Source organism: Coenobita brevimanus, chromosome 31 (genome assembly GCF_032717465.1).
Source record: "Coenobita brevimanus isolate Jiangsu-jjx chromosome 31, ASM3271746v2, whole genome shotgun sequence".
Classification (NCBI taxonomy): domain Eukaryota; kingdom Metazoa; phylum Arthropoda; class Malacostraca; order Decapoda; family Coenobitidae; genus Coenobita; species Coenobita brevimanus.
Window position 1 is genome coordinate 21,784,982 of NC_136984.1, and position 18,751 is coordinate 21,803,732.

General features: G+C 39.3%; 1 protein-coding gene across 1 annotated transcript in view; it reads left to right on the forward strand.

The window, feature by feature from the left end:
• Positions 1–18,751, forward strand: part of LOC145395519 (cytochrome P450 4C1-like) — a 338,392-nt gene that overhangs the window by 260,413 nt on the left and 59,228 nt on the right. Inside the window, exon 9 of the mRNA XM_080269128.1 lies at positions 9,263–9,442. Coding sequence (XP_080125254.1) covers positions 9,263–9,442 — 180 coding nt within the window. The remainder of the gene's footprint in view (positions 1–9,262; positions 9,443–18,751) is intronic.

Sequence of the window (18,751 nt, forward strand, 5' to 3'; positions counted from 1 at the left end):
GGGCAAGTGGTGTGAGGAAGGCAGCACGAGCACGTGGTGCACGTAGGCCTAGGAGAGAGGAGGTGGAGTCACTCCCCAGCACTTCTTTCGCCCCAGAATATTCCCAAACTTCCTCCCCACAGCCCCAGGATGTGGGGAAAGGAAAGAAAGGGAAGGGAAAGGATAAAGGAAAAGGGAGAGGGAAGAGAAGTGTGAGTGATGAGAGGCGCCGCTCTCCACCTTCCCAACCTCCCCCACCACCCTCACCTCCCCACCCTGACGAAGGGGACGATGGTGACGTGGCTGGAGACGGTGGTGTCACGTGGAACTGGGAAGATGGGAGTAATTTTACTTCCATCATTCACCCTTTCACTGAGGAGTGGCAGTCTGGTTGCACGGCTCCAGGTGTGAATGCAGGTTCGTCTAGGGTGGATTTTTTCCACTCGTTCTTTGCTGAGGCGTTTGTCGGGCGCATAGTTGAACAAATTAATATCTTTTCACAATCACAGCGTCGTGAAAGTGAACGTTTGGGAACCACGAGCAGGCATTCCCAACAGTATGACTATCCCGTGAAATTTCAGAGATGTTCCTATTTTTGGCCCTGGTTCTCTTGATGGGTGTGGTAAGGAAAAACCAAATTCCTGCCTACTGGACAACTGACCCAATCATCCTCACATCTTTCTTTGGAAAGGTGATGAGTCGTAACCGATTTCAGTATATTCTCGGCCGCCTCCACTTTTTTGATGCAGAAGATCCAGCCAATGCAAATAACACCGATAAAATGAGGAGAATTAGGCTGGTATTTGATCATTTACGGGAAATGTTCTGCTCCTCATTTTATCCCTACAGAGACCTCATCATAGACGAGAGTCTTGTGTTGTGGAGAGGCAATATTTCCTTTGGGCAGTACATACCCAGCAAGAGACACCATTTCGGGTTCAAGATCTTTGTTATGTGTGACTGTAAGACTGGTTATGTGCAAGACATAGTCTTGTACACAGGCGCACAGACAGATAAAACAGAAGATCCGAGTATAGGACTCTCTGGGGCCGTGGTGAAGACAATGATAGAAGAGTACCTTCATCGTGGTCATGTGTTGTACCTGGACAACTGGTACACTAGCCCTCTTCTCGCTAGGTGCCTCCACCAACATGACACCGGAGTCTGTGGTACAGTCAAGAGAAACTATCGCCATATGGTCAAGATAGGGAGGAAACTTGACAAGAACGAGGTGGTTTTCTTCCAGGTCAATAACATCCTTGCCACCCTGTGGAACCACAACAGGGAAGTTTGCCTCCTATCAACTGTTCACAGCCCCCTGATGCACCGCACAGACTCCGTGGATCACCATAGCGAGAGGAGGCGCAATGTATGGAAACCCGAGTCTGTACTGGCCTATAATCTGAACATGAGGCAAGTTGATCAGTTAGACTCGATGATTTCAAGTGTTGACTGTGCCAGGACCACGATGAAGTGGTACAAGAAACTCTTTTTCTACTTGCTCGACATCATGGTCCTGAACGCCCACTACCTGCACGCAATGACCACCGGAGTATCCGAGACCTTTGAGGGGTTTGTGAGGGAGCTGGCACGTGAAATAATTGCCAAGCATGCCCAGGACAGACCCACACACTGCACCCGCACCCCCATGGCTGCTCAGATTTCCCTACGTCTTGCAGGACGCCACTATCCCAGCGCAATCCCTTCCGAACCAAACCGTCGTAAACCCCAGCGTCGCTGCCATGTATATAAGCACTCGACAGTCAGACCATCCACTCAGAGAAAAGACACAAGGTACGAGTGTGTCGAGTGCAATGTTGCGTTGTGCCTTCAGCCTTGTTTCAAGGAGTATCATAATTTCCTACACTACTGAAACTGTGTGGGAAGGCGAAATGACGCTCATTATAATGGTAAGGCCAGTCAGTAGGTGCTAAGTCAAATATAAAGTTGAAATAGGTGTTATTTTTTCAGAAAAGTAATGTATAAGTTGAGAATTAGTGTAAGTTGAAAGAATTGATATCAAAACTACACCCACTGTGTAAATCTGGTCAGTAAATATGTGATAGCAAGGAAATAAAGTGGAAACGGGTGTAATGTTAGCATGAATAAAACGTATAAGTTGAACAATAGTGTAAGTTTTAATAAATGATGTCACGAGTACACCCACATTCTGGTCAGTAAGTATGTGATAGGAATTATATAAAGTGGAATTTGTTGTAATGTTAGTAGTAAGGTATTTTATAAGTTGAATACTAGTGTAAGATGAAACAAATGATATCGCGATAACACTCCCTGTGTAAGTACGCGCAAATATGACGCTCAGTTCCATTGTAAGTTCAGAAATGATGTGATATCAATTATATCAAGTGTAAACATGTGCAATGTTGGTGGAGAATTATTATATAAGTACAAAAATAGGTTGTAAGTTGAAATAGTTGTCATAGCGACTTCACCATGTGTGTTATTATGCGCTATTATTACGCTATATATTTATGTAAGGCCTGAAATAATCTCAAAACAGTTCTATAAAGTTGAAAAGTGTATAATAATATTAGAAAGGTATTATGGAAGTATAAAAAACATAATACGAGTTGAAACAACAGTCACAGCGAGTTCACTCACTACGTAAATAAGCGCTAACGTTATGCTAAATGTTATCAAAAGGCCTGTGAATACGTAAAAACAGTTCAATAAAATGTAAAATGGTATAATGTTATTGTAGAAGTATTATGTAAGTAAAAAAAATCATATGTATCATGATTTTAGAATGTTAGCGATTCATCGTGACCAAGTTGCCCGATTTTGCTAGTTTCGCACGATGGTACAATGCTTATTTCTGCTCTATTTTTGTATAAAATCCAATATACTCTTTTATCACATGTTTTTATGTTTGTAATAAATACATATCTACTAACTTTCATTGGTTTCCCAGACTTATAATACCATAGAAAACGTTAGAGGCTCAGACCGCCTACGGAGAACACGGGGCCAGGTGGGTCCAAGGCATACCTGGTTAGGGTAATTAGGGACCCCGGGGACCAATTTCTTTGCCACTGACCATTGTTTCTGACCAAAAGCGAAAGTTTAAGCAAAAAAAAAAAAGGGTCGAAAAATCGTCGGGATTGGGGGGTACCAGTGGTCAAAAAGTGGTAGGAACGGGGCGGGTTAACAATGTTCTCTGCGGGATTTCTGTTAACTAGAAATACACCATTAACTCTTTCATTTTGCCTACCTCTGTAGTAAAATAGACGGTTGTTGTCTTGGACCTGAATTAATATTTCTTCTTTTGTGTAGATGTCACTCATTTACAACATCCCAACTAATGGTTTCTAACTCACTCATTAAGGTATCAAGTTTGTAATGTTCTACTAGACTTAAACTGTATGTGTATATCGTCATGGATTTCAGTTTATTTATTGTCCCAGTCTCTGATTTGCCGAGACAGTTCCGAATCAGTTTCGAAGGTACACTACCCGTAATCACTGGATGCAGTATATATTATATATATATATATATATATATATATATATATATATATATATATATATATATATATATATATATATATATATATATATATATATATATATTTATGTATATTCAGTGGTAGAGTGTGCATTTCGCCAACGGGTGGACCAGGGTTCGCGCCTCGCCAGGGTAATACCCTTTGGGAGTGTTCACCCGGCCATGTACTGCATTGGCTGACACAAGGGGTGCTGTGGTTGAACCAGTGTCGCTTACTGTAAAGTATGCTTGCACCCAGTCAGCTTGCGCGGGCCGATTACACTTGGTTCACAGACTACACACACATCCAAAGCCACTCCAACACTACAATTACACTTACAAGCACTTCTCACCCTACATACAATCTCTACTAGACAGCCTAAGCCACTTGGTAGAGATACTTTGACTGTATGGTCCCGACTTCGGTTGGGATGGGCCGGTCCTGCGGTGAATACTCAAACGGCTGATGATGATGATGATGATGATATATATATATATATATATATATATATATATATATATATATATATATATATATATAGATAGATATATAGAATGATATATATATATATATATATATATATATATATATAGATAGATAGCCGCATATCACCCTCTGTGAGCAAGTGATATATATATATATATATATATATATATATATATATATATATATATATATATATATATATATATATATATATAAAAGTTTATATATATATATATATATATATATATATATATATATATATATATATATATATATATATATATATATATATATATATATATATATATATATATATATATATATATATATATATATATATATATATATATATAGATATATATATATATATATATATACTGTATATATATATGTATATATACTGTATATATATATATATATATATATATATATATATATATATATATATATAATCTATATATATATATATATATATATATATATATATATATATATATTATATATATATATATATATATATATATATATATATATATATATATATTTTATATATATATATATATATATATATATATATATATATATATATATATATATATATATATATATATGGCCCTCCACATTCGCGGGGGTTAGGAGACACAGACCTCCATGAATGTCGAATTTCAACGAATGTTTGGTCCACCCTCTCATAAATGCCTATACAGCCGCAAATCACCCTCTGTGAGCAAGTGTGCACATACTGTACCTAATAAACCATATCTGAGACATGAAAGCAGCATAAAATATCACGAATCTTAACAGACCAAGTGTATAAAAAAGTTTAATAAATAAGTTTTGACTGAGCATATATATATATATATATATATATATATATGTACTTAAATTATGGGTTTCTTTTGCACATTTTTTTTTTATCAAAACCAAAGCAAGATTAGCATTACCATATCAGTTATGATGTTAAATAGTTTGTCTGTGAAGCATCTCGGTAAGGACAATTTCAGGTTTGATCGAATATTTAATATCTTCCCCCTTTATGGTCTTTAGATGATAAGTCAAGTTTGATCTGGTTTGGAATTTTCTGAGGAGTGTTTGGCCCCTGCTTATTATCCCCTTTGGTGGTACATTCCACCTACTGTACATGGAAAGTGCAATGGGGCATTTCCGCGAACTTTAACATATTTCCACAGTTGCAAGTGCTTTGCTTGCTACTGCATCGATGCACAAATTGCTGATTTCGAGCAAAATCTAGCATGGTGCATAAACAGATCTCATTTAGCAAAGTACTGAGCAGCCCATAGGACAAGTAGGGCCTTGTCTGTACTATAAAATCAGTCGTGTCTGCCTCTGTGTGTTCGTGTGTGGAAACTTGCAAGCCATAACGTAAGTGGATGCTAATGACGGGTTGGTAGGTCGGTGGACGAATGAATTGGGTGAAATGGATAGGTTGGTGAAGTGGGGTGGTTGGAGGTAGTGTCTTGTGTTAAGTGCACAGGGTGAGGTGAAAGGATGAAAATGGTGTGTGAGTAGGTGGGTCGGCCGGGTAGGTGGGCAGATGGATGGGAGGGAAGAGAGGATGTGTAGGCAGGTAGGCAAGTTCGGTTGGTTGAGTAGGTGTTTGGGTTGTGTTGGTGGGTGGTTTGGATCAGTGGATGGAATTAAGTTGGTGGACTGGGATTGGAATGATGTGTGTCGGTAGGCAAGAAATGGGGTAAGGTGGTTAGGCAGGGTTGGTAGGTGAAAATGCGATTGTTTAGTGAGAGAATGGTCTATGGAATGAATAAGTGCATTTGTAGGATCAGGTCCCTGGGAATATGCCCCAGGGAAATGTGCCTAATTAGAAATGCTGGCCAAATTAAATGTTAGGCCTATGAGACAAATCAAGTCCATGTGTGGAATCAGTGTTTCCTCATGAGGATAAATAGGTCCATGTGTGGTATAGGTCCTTGAGGGAAATATATTCAAGTAGGAAAGTAGGTCAATGGTGAACAAATTTTCGGAGGAATAAAATCTGTCCATTGAGGAAAATAAGTGAGTGGGGACTGACATCTATGGGATGTAGCCAGTGGTGGGTATATTTGCTATTTATCTCTCCTGCAAAACATGATGGTATAATTTTCATCAAAGTGCCGTATACTTTGCACGACATAAGCCTGTGTGTGTGTGTGTGTGTGTGTGTGTGTGTGTGTGTGTGGTGTGTGTGTGTGTGTGTGTGTGTGTGTGTTCTTACCTAATTGTTCTTAGCTATGTGTATCTTTACAGGAATGAGTCAAGCTCGTACTGTCCCGTGTATTAAACCATTTTTATCATACATATCCTTGAAGTTGTGAATAGTTTTGGCACACACTACCTCATTCGGTAATGCATTCCACTGATCAGGTGCCCTATTTGGGAAACTGAATTTCCTTACGTCTTTGTCTCCTCTCTTTTTATGCAGTTTTTTGCAATGTTCTCTTGCTGATGCTTCCCCATAGGTTATATATGCATTTATGTCTATTTTCTTTTTCTCTGAGATGCATCATGTCTCCACTTTTCCTTCTCTCCTGTAGTGTTGGCAGATTCAGTTTATCTAGTCTTTCTTCGTAGTTTAGATCCTTTAAGCTTGGTACCCATCTTGTGGCTGCCCTTTGTACGTTTTCAGTCTTACAGTATCTATGTCTTTTTTGAGATGAGGATTCCAGACTACTGATGCATACTCCAGGGTTGGTCTGATGAATGATGTTATTATCTTTCTCAGTATGTCTTCATTTATATATGTGAATGCTATTCTCATATTGGCAAGCAATGTATACATGTTACGTACGTTCTCACTGCTGTGATCATCTGGAGATTGTGTGTGTGTGTGTGTGTGTGTGTGTGTGTGTGTGTATGTGTGTGTGTGTGTGTGTGTGTGTGTGTGTGTGTATGTGTGTGTGTGTGTGTGTGTGTGTTTAACTCCTGGACTACATGATGGATGTGAATGAAATTTCTCAAAAAAGTTCGTCGGGTCACTGGAAAGGTCTTCCACTTTACACAAATTTCCAACTATGATTTTTAGGGGGTCCTCCCGAATGGCCAAAATAGAAATTCTCAAAGGCGACATGTGGTGTGTGTGACCCCTCTGATGATTTTTAGAAGACAAACTTCCTCCCAAAATAATGAATGATCAGAAGTAGAAATGAGAACATGAATTTCACTGAAACTTCTCAAGTCAGTTAGTCTGGTTTCTTGATAGTATCTTCAATGATATAAACATTTTCACCATTATTTTTAAGGGGATAACCCCCCTCCTCCAAAACTTATGAACGATACTAAATAGGGATAGAAGGGCAGATATTGCTTTGATATGAAAAAGCATACTGTACAAAGGAGTCGTATCTGGAATGCGATATTTGAAGAGTGTGACCCCCTCCCAATGATTCTTAGGGAGTTAGCCTCGGTACAAGAGTAAAAACGATCAGGAAAAGGAGAAATGTCATAAAAGACTTTGTAGTTACTTGTAGGGAAGTTATATATATATTAGACTTGTGGACGAGCGGTTGTAATACTTGAGTAGCTTTGTAAGTAGATAATCTTCTTTCCCACTTGTCATTCAATGACAAGGAGAGGTAAAGAATAGTATGGAACTATTTTTATTTGTCTTTGAAATATTAACAAGTCTCTCACACAGAGCGAAGTATAAAGTAGAGTCCCTGTCTCCCTGTCTCGCTCTCTCTCTCTCTCCATGTTGCTAAGCCCTTCTCCCTCCTACCTGCCTGTTCTATGGCCTGTCTCCTTCTGAGCTCTCTTTCCTAAATTCTGGTGAAACAGGAGTCATATCACGTGTGTTCCCTGTGATTGGAAAGTTCTAGAAGCCTGTGTGTATGTGTGTATGTGTGTGTATGGTCAACAAGGCTTTGTTCACCTGGCGAATTGCTGACAACTAACTGACTGGCTACTTCGTAATCTGTCGTCAGCTTTTCCTCAGTGTAACTTGCAAGATCATTTCCCATTCCCAGGCTCGCATAGAGCTGTCTATCTATCTATTTATCTATCTATCTATTATGATTTGTAATTATAATATGGAGTCCTAACATATGCTCGGTCACGCGAAAATGGCGTACCATCGACAGTTAATGGTCATAACATATTAATACATATTATATACACATTATAATGAACTTATAAGCTAATTAAGTGAAATACATAATATTGTAAAAGTAACATAATTGTATGAATATTGTATACATATAATATTCATAGTAAATAGCAATTATCCAGTAATATTACATTTTAAACACGTTGTATACATTTTGTGAGATGTGTATGTATAACAGACATATGCATATAATTGTGCAATGGTAATACTGCTAGGTTATACATTACATATTGAATTATCACTTTAGTGATGTCTAATATTTCACCTAACTTGTATGATGATACTGGTAATACAGAATTGTGCTATAGTTGTATGACTTATAATATTGTATTAACATTGTGGTAATACATAATTGTAACATTTTATGAATTGTTACAAAATATTGTGGTAATGCATAATTGTGTTGGCCTTATAATTGTAGTTACATTTTGTTAATGCAACTGTTACATAAGTGTCTTAGCCTTATAATTGTAGTTAAAGTTACATAAAAGTTACATCTTGTTAATGCAACTGTTACATAATTGGCAAAGTGTAACATAATGCAATCGTTTGTCGTTACATAATTGTTACATATCGTTTGTAGTTACATAATTGTAGTTAAAGTTACATAAAAGTTACATCTTGTTAATGCAACTGTTACATAAATGGTACATATTGTTTGTAGTTACATAATTGTAGCAAGTGTAACATAATGCAATCGTTTGTCGTCACATAATTGTTACATATCGTTTGTAGTTACATAATTGTAGTTTAAGTTACATAAAAGTTACATCTTTTGAATGAAACTTCCCAAGCTAGTTCCTCTGGTTACTCCAAAGGTCTTCCATTATATACAAATTTTCATCCACGATTATTAAGGGGATCATCCCCTTCATCAAATTTAAAATTGTCCGAAATAGTGAAAGTACATGGTCAACAGAGGACACTTATCCTTAATGCGATATATGGGAAGGGTAACCCTCTCATTGATTCTTGGGTGGGTCAGCTTTATCATAAAAAGAAAAACGATCAGAAATAGGAGAAAGTTATCACATGGGTTTCAGTGAAATCAGCATACATTATGCAGTATTAAGTACAGTTTCCATTTTTGTTTGTCGGAATCCACAAGAAGAAATTGCACATCACCTTTGTTATTTACATTTCCTACATCACTAAGTAACAAATGTATTTTTCAGGTGATACTGTGGTTCCCACTGGGACAAGTATCGTGTTGATGATACACAAGATTCACCGTGACCCTACCCAGTTCCCTGATCCTGAGAAGTTTGACCCTGACCGTTTCCTGCCTAAGAATGTGACCAAGAGACATCCCTATGCCTTTATTCCCTTCAGTGCAGGACCTAGAAACTGTATTGGTAAGATATATCATAATTATACCATCCCTAATACCGTAGACAGCCCTATGTCTTCATATGGTTCAGTGTTGGACCCAGAAACTGTATTTATGTAATATATTATAATTACAGCCGACAGTTCCTTGTCACACAGATAGCTCTAAGCCTTTATACCCTTCATTAATGGACCCTGAAATTGTATGGTTATGATATTACCATTATACCATTCCTTGCAGTACAAATAGCCCTTCATTGCTGGATCCAGGAAGTGCGTCGGTGATAGTCTTGTCTACTTCATGAACTTGAACAAAATATAACTCGGAAATCATCCACTCTGCTCCCACTATAAAGCTGCAACTCTCATTTCAGTGTAGACTGTAGCACCAGTCCTACACCAGGGCAGTACTCTTGAGGTGGGTGGAAAAGCTGCCCATATCAGCAGCCCCAGGAACTAACTTCTGACCCTCGCCCTTTGCTAAATTTTTTTCATTGTTTCAGTGATCCAACTTCATGCACAGGTGCACATTACACGCCACACTACTTGTCCAAACCTAACAAAAATAGCATCTCAACACTCAGTATTGGTGTCCTGGGTGGGGGTGGGGGACAATGCTCCACCATCCACCTCTTTCCCAGTGAGGACCAAGTGAGACCAACTCATTGTCTGACTTATTTTTTACTAATTTCTGGAATATTTGAGGCCTTTCCTCTAATTTTCTATCTCTGTTGATCACAATCTCTCCTCCTCAAAACGTCACCTTCTGTTTCACATTGAGACTCTGGTGTCTGAGGCGACCGACAGGAAACCCTCCTCTGTATCCTACCACTTTCTGAATACCAGTTTCAAAGCTGAAGATAGTTGCTGTGTGTACGAACGTAACAGCATCTCTTACTCTCGTGTTCTTGTATTGAGGCCTATGAATTCTCTACACTCTGGCTTCGGCTATCCAGTTGGTCTTTGACTAAATACAGCTGAGTTGTTACCGTACATATGCTATAATATTACCGACTAAGAAATTCTTTAGCTATCTTACATCTAAGATGGGCCTCATTTCTGTCATATTTTCTTTCCTTGAAGGTTTCATTTGGCGAGATTTCAGTGTCAACCACCACCTTAGGCTCTCCTCTCCTTTCATTTATCCACATAATGAACAAGCCTTCATCTTTTCTATCTTAAATGACCTTGAACAGCTTGCACAGTACCCTGTCCGTTTCCCTGACTGCCCTGGAGAGATTTCCAAAATATTTGGCCTTTTCCTTCTAACAAATCCTCCCACTTACCTTGTTAATCTTTCTACCTTGTTCAGCGCTGTGTATCTGAATGTGCCTTGTGCATTGGAGAGGTTCTCTCAGGCATGGAAGCATGCATTCCTTTCTCTTATTCTCTGACAACAAATTGATTTCATCAATAGGTACTAAAATAAACCTACCCTTAAATCTTGCCTCTTTTTATGTTTGTACCTGTGAATCATTTAAGTATGTTGTCCGCTATGCTAAGAATAACTTCATTCGTACTTAATAACTCACTGAACTGTCTGACCCAAAACATTTCCTGTTCCTCTTGGTACCTTACTAAAAAAAATTCTAAAGTTTAATCTCATCCTCCTTCCTTCCTCTTTCTGCACTGATGGTTCTGTGGTTGTTTCTTCTACTGAAAAGGATGAACTCTTCACCCAGACTTTCTTTTTTCCAGTTCCATCTTGGACGATTCCAGTGCTCTTCCTCCATTTTTTGTTCCTTTGATTTCCTCATATGTCAGTAACAGAAAAATAAGAGTAAAAGTAAATGATGTAGGTTCCAATTTCCACTCAATTAACTCCTGCATTCCGCAGGGATCAGTTCTGGCGCCAACCCTGTTCCTCGTTAATATTAGTGATCTCGTATCTGTCACCCACAATCCCATCCATTCATATGCAGATGACTCAACACTTCATAATTCCTTCACACTCAGACATTCATTTACAAAATCTGATATCTCTGACTCGCAACTCAGTACAGCCATCTCTTTAAATCAAGACTTATCTACGATCAGTGAATGGGGACAAAATAACCTTGTCTCATTTAATGCTAGTAATACTAAATTTATACAATTTACTAATATACATGTATTGCCAGAATCGTATATTACCTTCAGTGCTACAAGTATTCCCATTTCCTAAAGTATTGAAATTCTCAGTGTCTTACTTAACAATGTCCTCAGCTGGACCTCTTATGTCAGATCACTTGCTAAAACCGCCTCAAAGAAACTTGGATTATTGGACAGAGTTCGTAACTTCTTCACTGACGAGCAGTGAGCTATAATTTATAAAAGTCATGTGTGCTCTCAGCTTGAATACTGCTTACCCTTGTGGAATGGATGTGGAGAGGTTGCATTAAAACAACTAGACAAAATTCAGAACAGAGCTTTTAGAATTATTAATAACCCTGCTATTACTAATAAACTACCTCCCCTACAAGTAAGAAGGAATGTTGACTACCTTGCTTTATTTCACAGATATTTTTATAGCAAATGCTCAGACGAAGTTGCATCCATTGTGCCACCTCTCCATGCTTTCCATTGTGCTACACGGGCATCTGGCAGCGCTCATGACTGGAATGTCACACAGCCATGCTGCAGAACTTCTGCCAGTCAGACTTCTTTCATTCCCCGTACTGCATCTCTCTGGAACTCGCTTCCCCAGAGTTGTTTCCCTCCAGACTTCAACTCACAGCTGTTCAAGTCTAACTGTTACAGATATTATATTAACAGAGGACACCAGTAATCTGGTGTATGGATTTTTTTTTTATTCATTTGTTTTTCCTTCCTCTGTTGTGTTATTTAGAAAAAAAAAAAAAATCTTTCCCCTCTGGCTTCGTCATGATTGGCATTTGAAAATATTCAGTTTGTTTCTGCCCTCACTGGCCTCATTACTAACAAGTCATAGGGGCGTGATGGGGTCCCTCCTGTTGTCCTCAATTACTGTGCTTCGGTTCTAACACCCTTCTTAGTAAACTCTTTGGCTTTTGTCCCTCGACATGCATTTTTCCATTATGTTGTAAGTTTGCTTTCATTCAGCCTGTCCCGAAGAAGGGTGACCGTTCCGAGCCTTTTAACTATGGCCCAGTTACGTTGACATTCCGTGTTTCAAAAAATTTCGAATGGGAAATTTTGAAGCACCTTTTCTATTACCTGTATGAATCGGGATTTCACGCATAATGAGTGAGTGAGTTTTGTAATTGTTTTCTCTTTTGCACAGTTTTATGGTCAAATAATAATTCTGCGAATTATTAAATACAAAATTCTGCTAGTCGACGTAACATCTACAGAAAAAATCTCATTGCTCTAGTATCACCAGGTACTCTACAAAATAATATCATTTGCAAAGCATGACAGTTGGGTCAAACGGAGCTGCTCATTGTGTCTTTCCTTCTATACACAGACAATAACTTTTCTGATCGCCAGTATTAGTTCTGCCAGGGATACTCCACTGGTGATCTTTTCACCTTTTCAAAATCCTGGTCATCCTATGCTCGTGACTTGGGCAAAAGCTTTAACTTTGCATTTGATGTCTCAAAGGCTTTTGTTAAAGTTTCATAAATCTTTAATTTCAATACTACCCCTATACATTTTCTATCCTTCTATCTGTGCCTTCATACCCAGCTTCCTTTCCTGTCATTGTATTGCTGGTGTGCATCTAAACATCCAGTCCTATGCTTGTGAGTCTTCATCTTGCCTTTCACTTCTCACAGTGCCCATCATAACAGTTACTTCAACAAACACAGAATGAGGGTATGGCACACTAATTTCTGACATGGTTCATATATCTGATTGGGGTAGGAGTAACCTTGTTGTTTTTAATCCATCAGAGCTCAGTTCCTACATCTTTTGACTCGCCAAAGTCTTCTGCAGGATTATCTGTTAATATTCAGCAATATTCAAATCAATCATGAATCACTGAACATTCTTTTGGTTTTATTCTATTGTATCCATATTTTTCCTAGGAAGATTGTATTACCTCTTTTGGCAAGTTTACTTCCAAGATATTAGGTGTGCTAAACTGATTCATACTCTCTTTATCCCAGCTTAGTCCTTGGTTTTATAGTTTTATTTTCTTTTTAGCCACTGTGTGGAGTACTGTGTTCATGCGTAGGGGCCTCCCCACATAGAGCTCTTCTCAACAGGATGGAATCAAAGGTTTTTCGTCTCATTAACTCTCCTCCTCCAATTGACTCCCATCAATCTCTCTCTCTCTCTCTCTCTCTCTCTCTCTCTCTGCTGGACTGCTGTATCTTTATCTTTTTTTCTATTCCCACCACATTGGTCACTGCTCTGCAGAACTGTCTGCTTGCATACCTTCTCCATTCCATTACAACGGATGCTTAACTCTCATCTGAATCTGACAGCAAACTCTCACTCTTTTACAGTCCAGTTCTTTGATGCAAGAGTTAACTGATACTCACAGACCTTCGTGTGTCCAAGGTTCCTCTGCCTGTATTTCAGTCTGACTATGACCTCCAGTCATTTAAGCAAGACGTGTCTAAACATCTCAGAACGAATGAATTCTTGAAATCATCTTTTCTTGGACTAAAGAGGTTTGCAAGCTTCTAGCCTTTGGTTTCTTCCTTCTTTTCTTAAAAAAAATCAACCGTCAGTTTAATTCTGTTCGGTATTGCACACCACATCAGTCTCCCTTCATGCACTTTGTTCTCACAACAAACTATGTCCTCACTGTAATGTTGTCCTTCACACTACAAAGCAAGCTTCATTGTCAACACTTTGCACATACTGTAATGTTCCCTCTCACACAACAGCACAAACCCCACTGTCACAACATAATCTTCCTTTACCGTAGTGCCATACTTCACCACAACATTGTTCATGCATCTCATCCACAAACTGTATCGGTAAGAGATATTGGATATTGTTATCCACAAAATAGTCTCAACACAACCATTAACCCAATGGTCCTCGGGACATTTGCAACTGCAGGTGTTGTGCTGGTAAGGATGCAAGTTTTTGTACGTTGAGGTCGGCATCTTCCTGCTTGTGACAAATTCACGCACAACAACTGCTTGTGAGATGTAATTATGAAATCTGATGAGGTTGTAAAGTCACACTTAAGCCTCCTGTACACCAGGTAGCATATAAAAGCAATGACACCAAGCTGGATGCTTATTTACCTCATGTTCCCATGCCCAATTCTATCCACTTTGTCTGATTCTCTGTGATTCTGCAACATTATTGCCCAGCTGTCTGATGTATCTACGACCCGCTCTGAGATCAACATTGCTGCCTTTTCATGATGTCAGCTGGCCTGTACTGAATTCCTTTCACATGTGCTTAGCAGTTACACTTCCTGTCATGAGTCAGCGATCCTCATATAAATGTGTAATGGTAGAGTGTAATCTATACTTCACTCGTCCTGATTTCCAGCCACACATTTGGCAGTACCTTTTTATTTTCAGGGCTATCAGTCTTACAAGCAAACTGATCCTGCAGATGGTACACAATCAACAAATGTTTAGCCACATTTTCTTACATATTTCCCATGTCTCCATAGCCTCAGCAGGATTATATTTCAAATAAGGAATTTGATAATAATTCAGTACCAACCCAGAGACAGACATGTGCCAATAACATTATGTCTCATATGAGCAAACCTCCTGACTTAAGTATGGTTAATTTGACATGCAAGGCCTTAACCTCCCCCCCATCCCGACGTTTTCTGCGCAGTGGTACTCCCCAGTCCCGACATTTTTGGACCTTTTTTCTTTTTGGCTCAAACATCCACTTTTGGTGAGAAAATATCGAAAATTCATAGAGAAATAGCTCACCTGAGGTTTAAAATACTCGATCCAGGTAGGAGTACCTCCTTACTTTACTGGGTTTTCTATCAGGCTGGCTGCAAAGAAAACGAGTTCTATGGGAGGATTACTATTCCACACCTCAATCGGTAGAGAGGTGGTGTGCGGTCCTAATGGACCCAGGTTCAAATCCCGGCTGGGGCAGGGAACAGTTTAAGGATTTGAATTTCATTAAATCAGGGTTTACTGATCTACCAGGAGACCAGCCGACATGTCGTAAAAATACCCCTGCTAATACCAATACACCAGTCCTGTATGAGACAGCCCTAGCATGTATTCGATATGAACGGTGGGTGTTAGTGCCGAAGTGGTGACATGTAGAGGTGTATGGTATGTAGGAGGACTGCTGGGCCTTGATAGCAGGCTGTGAAGCCTATGCCCAGAGTCGGACACATAAACCCCCCCCCCACTCATAAACGGTATTTATTTATTTATTTGGTACGAATTTATATGTAGTACGAGAGTATATTGGTTTTCAAACGGTAATATAGGCATTATAAGCATTGTTTCACTCACTAACTCATCACCATTCCTGACCTTTTTTTGCCACATTACCTGATCATCATTTCTGACTGTTTCTTCCTCTAATGTTTGTCCTCCACATTGTCATCGATTGGGGAATCACTCTGGCCCTGAATTTTGTACCGTGGCATGACATGGCTTTACTGGCCAGGTCACTGATAACAGGTGAATTGCTGAGAAAAGGGCATGCAGGGGGGGGGAGGAGGTCATGCTGGGTAAGGCATTGTCCCTGCCTGGCATCTTGTAGAGGAAGGTGTCCCGTGTATACGTGCCAAAAATCACTCGCGAAAATTGAAAATTGTGCAAATTAAATTGAAAATTGTGCAAATTAGGGACCTTGCAATGTTGCTGCGTTAATTTACGTCTCCAGGATATGAGTGCACATCATGTGAGGACGTGAATTCACTTCTCCAGGACGGGGCAAGTTAAAGGAAAGCCTTTCTCCATGTTTATATTTGTAACTTATTTCACCAACACACAGGATACACACTCCCTTCCAGTAGATTCTAAGTTTTAACGACATTGCAAAATGTTATTTTAGAACTCCACAGTGAACATTTGTGAGGGCATGAGGGTTTGTGTAAGTAAATGGTGTACACAGGCTGCTGTGTGGTTTTATGTACATCATTTTTTTATTCAGGAAAGAAGGAACCAGGGGCTATGAGCCCACAAACCGTTCCTTCTAAAAAAAAAAAAAATAAACAATACAAAAGGGAGCCAATTTCAAAACCTGTTCATTTTGAGATGCCTGGACACACTGTGTGAAAGACTGGAGATCATAGGAAGTAGGAAATACAGACAAGGAGACAGTTCCAGAGTTGACCTGTTGCATAAATGAAGGACTGGAAGTAACTGTTACCTTTTGCATTAGAGAGTTGGACAGAAAATGGATGAGAGTCTGTTGCTAGATGGGTGCTATGCGCCCATCGTAGAGGTCGAGGGATGCAAGCAGACAGTTCAAAGGGGCAGTGACCATTGAAGTAGCGAAAGAAAGAGATAATGATGCAACAGTGCAGCTAAGAGACAGGTTGAAGAGAGTCAGTAAGAGGAGGAGAGTTGATGAGATGAAAAGCCTTTGATTCCACCCTATTTAGAAGAGCTGTATGTGGCGAGCCTCCCCCACACACGAGAGCTGTACTCTACACAGGGGTGAATAAAAACCGTGTATAAAGTCAACAACTGTGCAGTGGTAAAGAATGTACAGAGTCGACTTAACACACCTAATCTCATGGAAGCAGATTTTACAAGCAATGTATCATGCTCTTTCCAAGATAAGTCCGGAGAAAATGAAACCCCAAGCATGTTCAAGGATAATGCTGGATTAACCACTTTGTGCACTGTGACTCAAAATGAGTCAAAACGGTTTTAGCCTGAAGAGGAACCGATGACGCACTGTGGTGCACTTTCAGCAGTGGTCTGAAGGGATACTGATTAGGCAATTCTGGACAAAAATATTCACCAAAAATTATGTTTTAGCATGAAATGTGTCAATATTTGGTGCATCATAGGGGAGGGTGTCTACTTCCAGGCCAACACTCTCAAGTAGTCGGCATTCTCTCGGTTTTTAGTTCAGGGGAGAGGGGGCACATGCACCATTTTTGGCGATTTACTAAAAAATTCTTGGTCATATGAGAATCCCACGAATACCACATGAAAGCCTGTGAAACTCTCCATCTAGAGGTATACTTAGCACTTGCATCATGTGGACAAAGTTTTGTCCTACAGTGTAGGGCAGTTCTTTTCACTGTTTAACAACAGTATTCTCACCTCATTTCAGTACTTTCACAGTACTTTTACTCATCAGTTTTGCGTGTTTTTATTAGCTTATCATATAGTATAAACATCAGGAATGATGATGCTATGCAACTTATACCATTATAATCAATTTTGGGGACCAATAAAATACGTGGGAATGTTTTCCTTTGTGCACGAGTCCAGCCTGCTCTTGTGGCATTTTCTCCGATCATGCCACACACACCTGCAGAAAACTTACGATGCACAAGGGAGTTAACCCGAGGGATCTCATCGACGTATGGATATGTTGCAACATTTTGCATTTGTCAGTCCTGACGACGTACTGGTACGTTGCACAATTGCAAGGTTCATAATTTGCACAATTTTCAATTTTTGTGCGTGATTTTTTGTACATATACACAGGACACCTTCCTCTATTCCTCTACAAGATGCCAAGCAGGGACAATGCCTTACACGCATAACCTCCCCCCGCCCTGCACCCATTGTCTCTGCAATTCTCCTATTACCATTGACCTGGCCAATAAAAACATTCAGGGCCAAAATGATTCCCCAATCAATGACAATGTGGAGGACAAAGTTTACATAGCATTAGAGGAAGAAACAGTCAGAAATGATGATCAGGAAATGTGGCAAAAAAAGGTCAGGTATGGTGATGAGTTAGTGAGTGAAACAATGCTTATAATGCCTATATTACTGTTTGAAAACCAGTATACTGTCGTACTACATATAAATTCGTACCAAGTAAACAAATAAATACCGTTTATGAGTGGCGCGAAATAGTTACCCTCCCATAGAACTCGTTTTCTTTGGTCCCAGCCTGCTAGAAAACCCAGTAAGGTAAGGAGGTACTGCTACCTGGATCGAGTATTTTAAATCTCATATGAGTGATTTCTCTATGAATTTTCGATATTTCTCACCAAAAGCGGAAGTTTTAGCCAAAAAAAAAAAAAAATCTAAATTATCTCGGGATTGGGGGGTGTCGGAGGTGCAGAATAGCTCAGGACATAACGTGTTAAACTGAACATCACTAAACATGAGTGGGTTATCCTGTGGAAGATTTTGTGAGGTTGCCAGATGTAAGAACTGAGTCTTTGATGCATGAAAAACAACAAGATTATTTTTACTCCAGTCAGAGATACGAGCCAAGTCAGATATTAGGTGTGCCATAGCCTCATCCCTTGTTTGTTGGAGAAACTGCTAAGATGGACA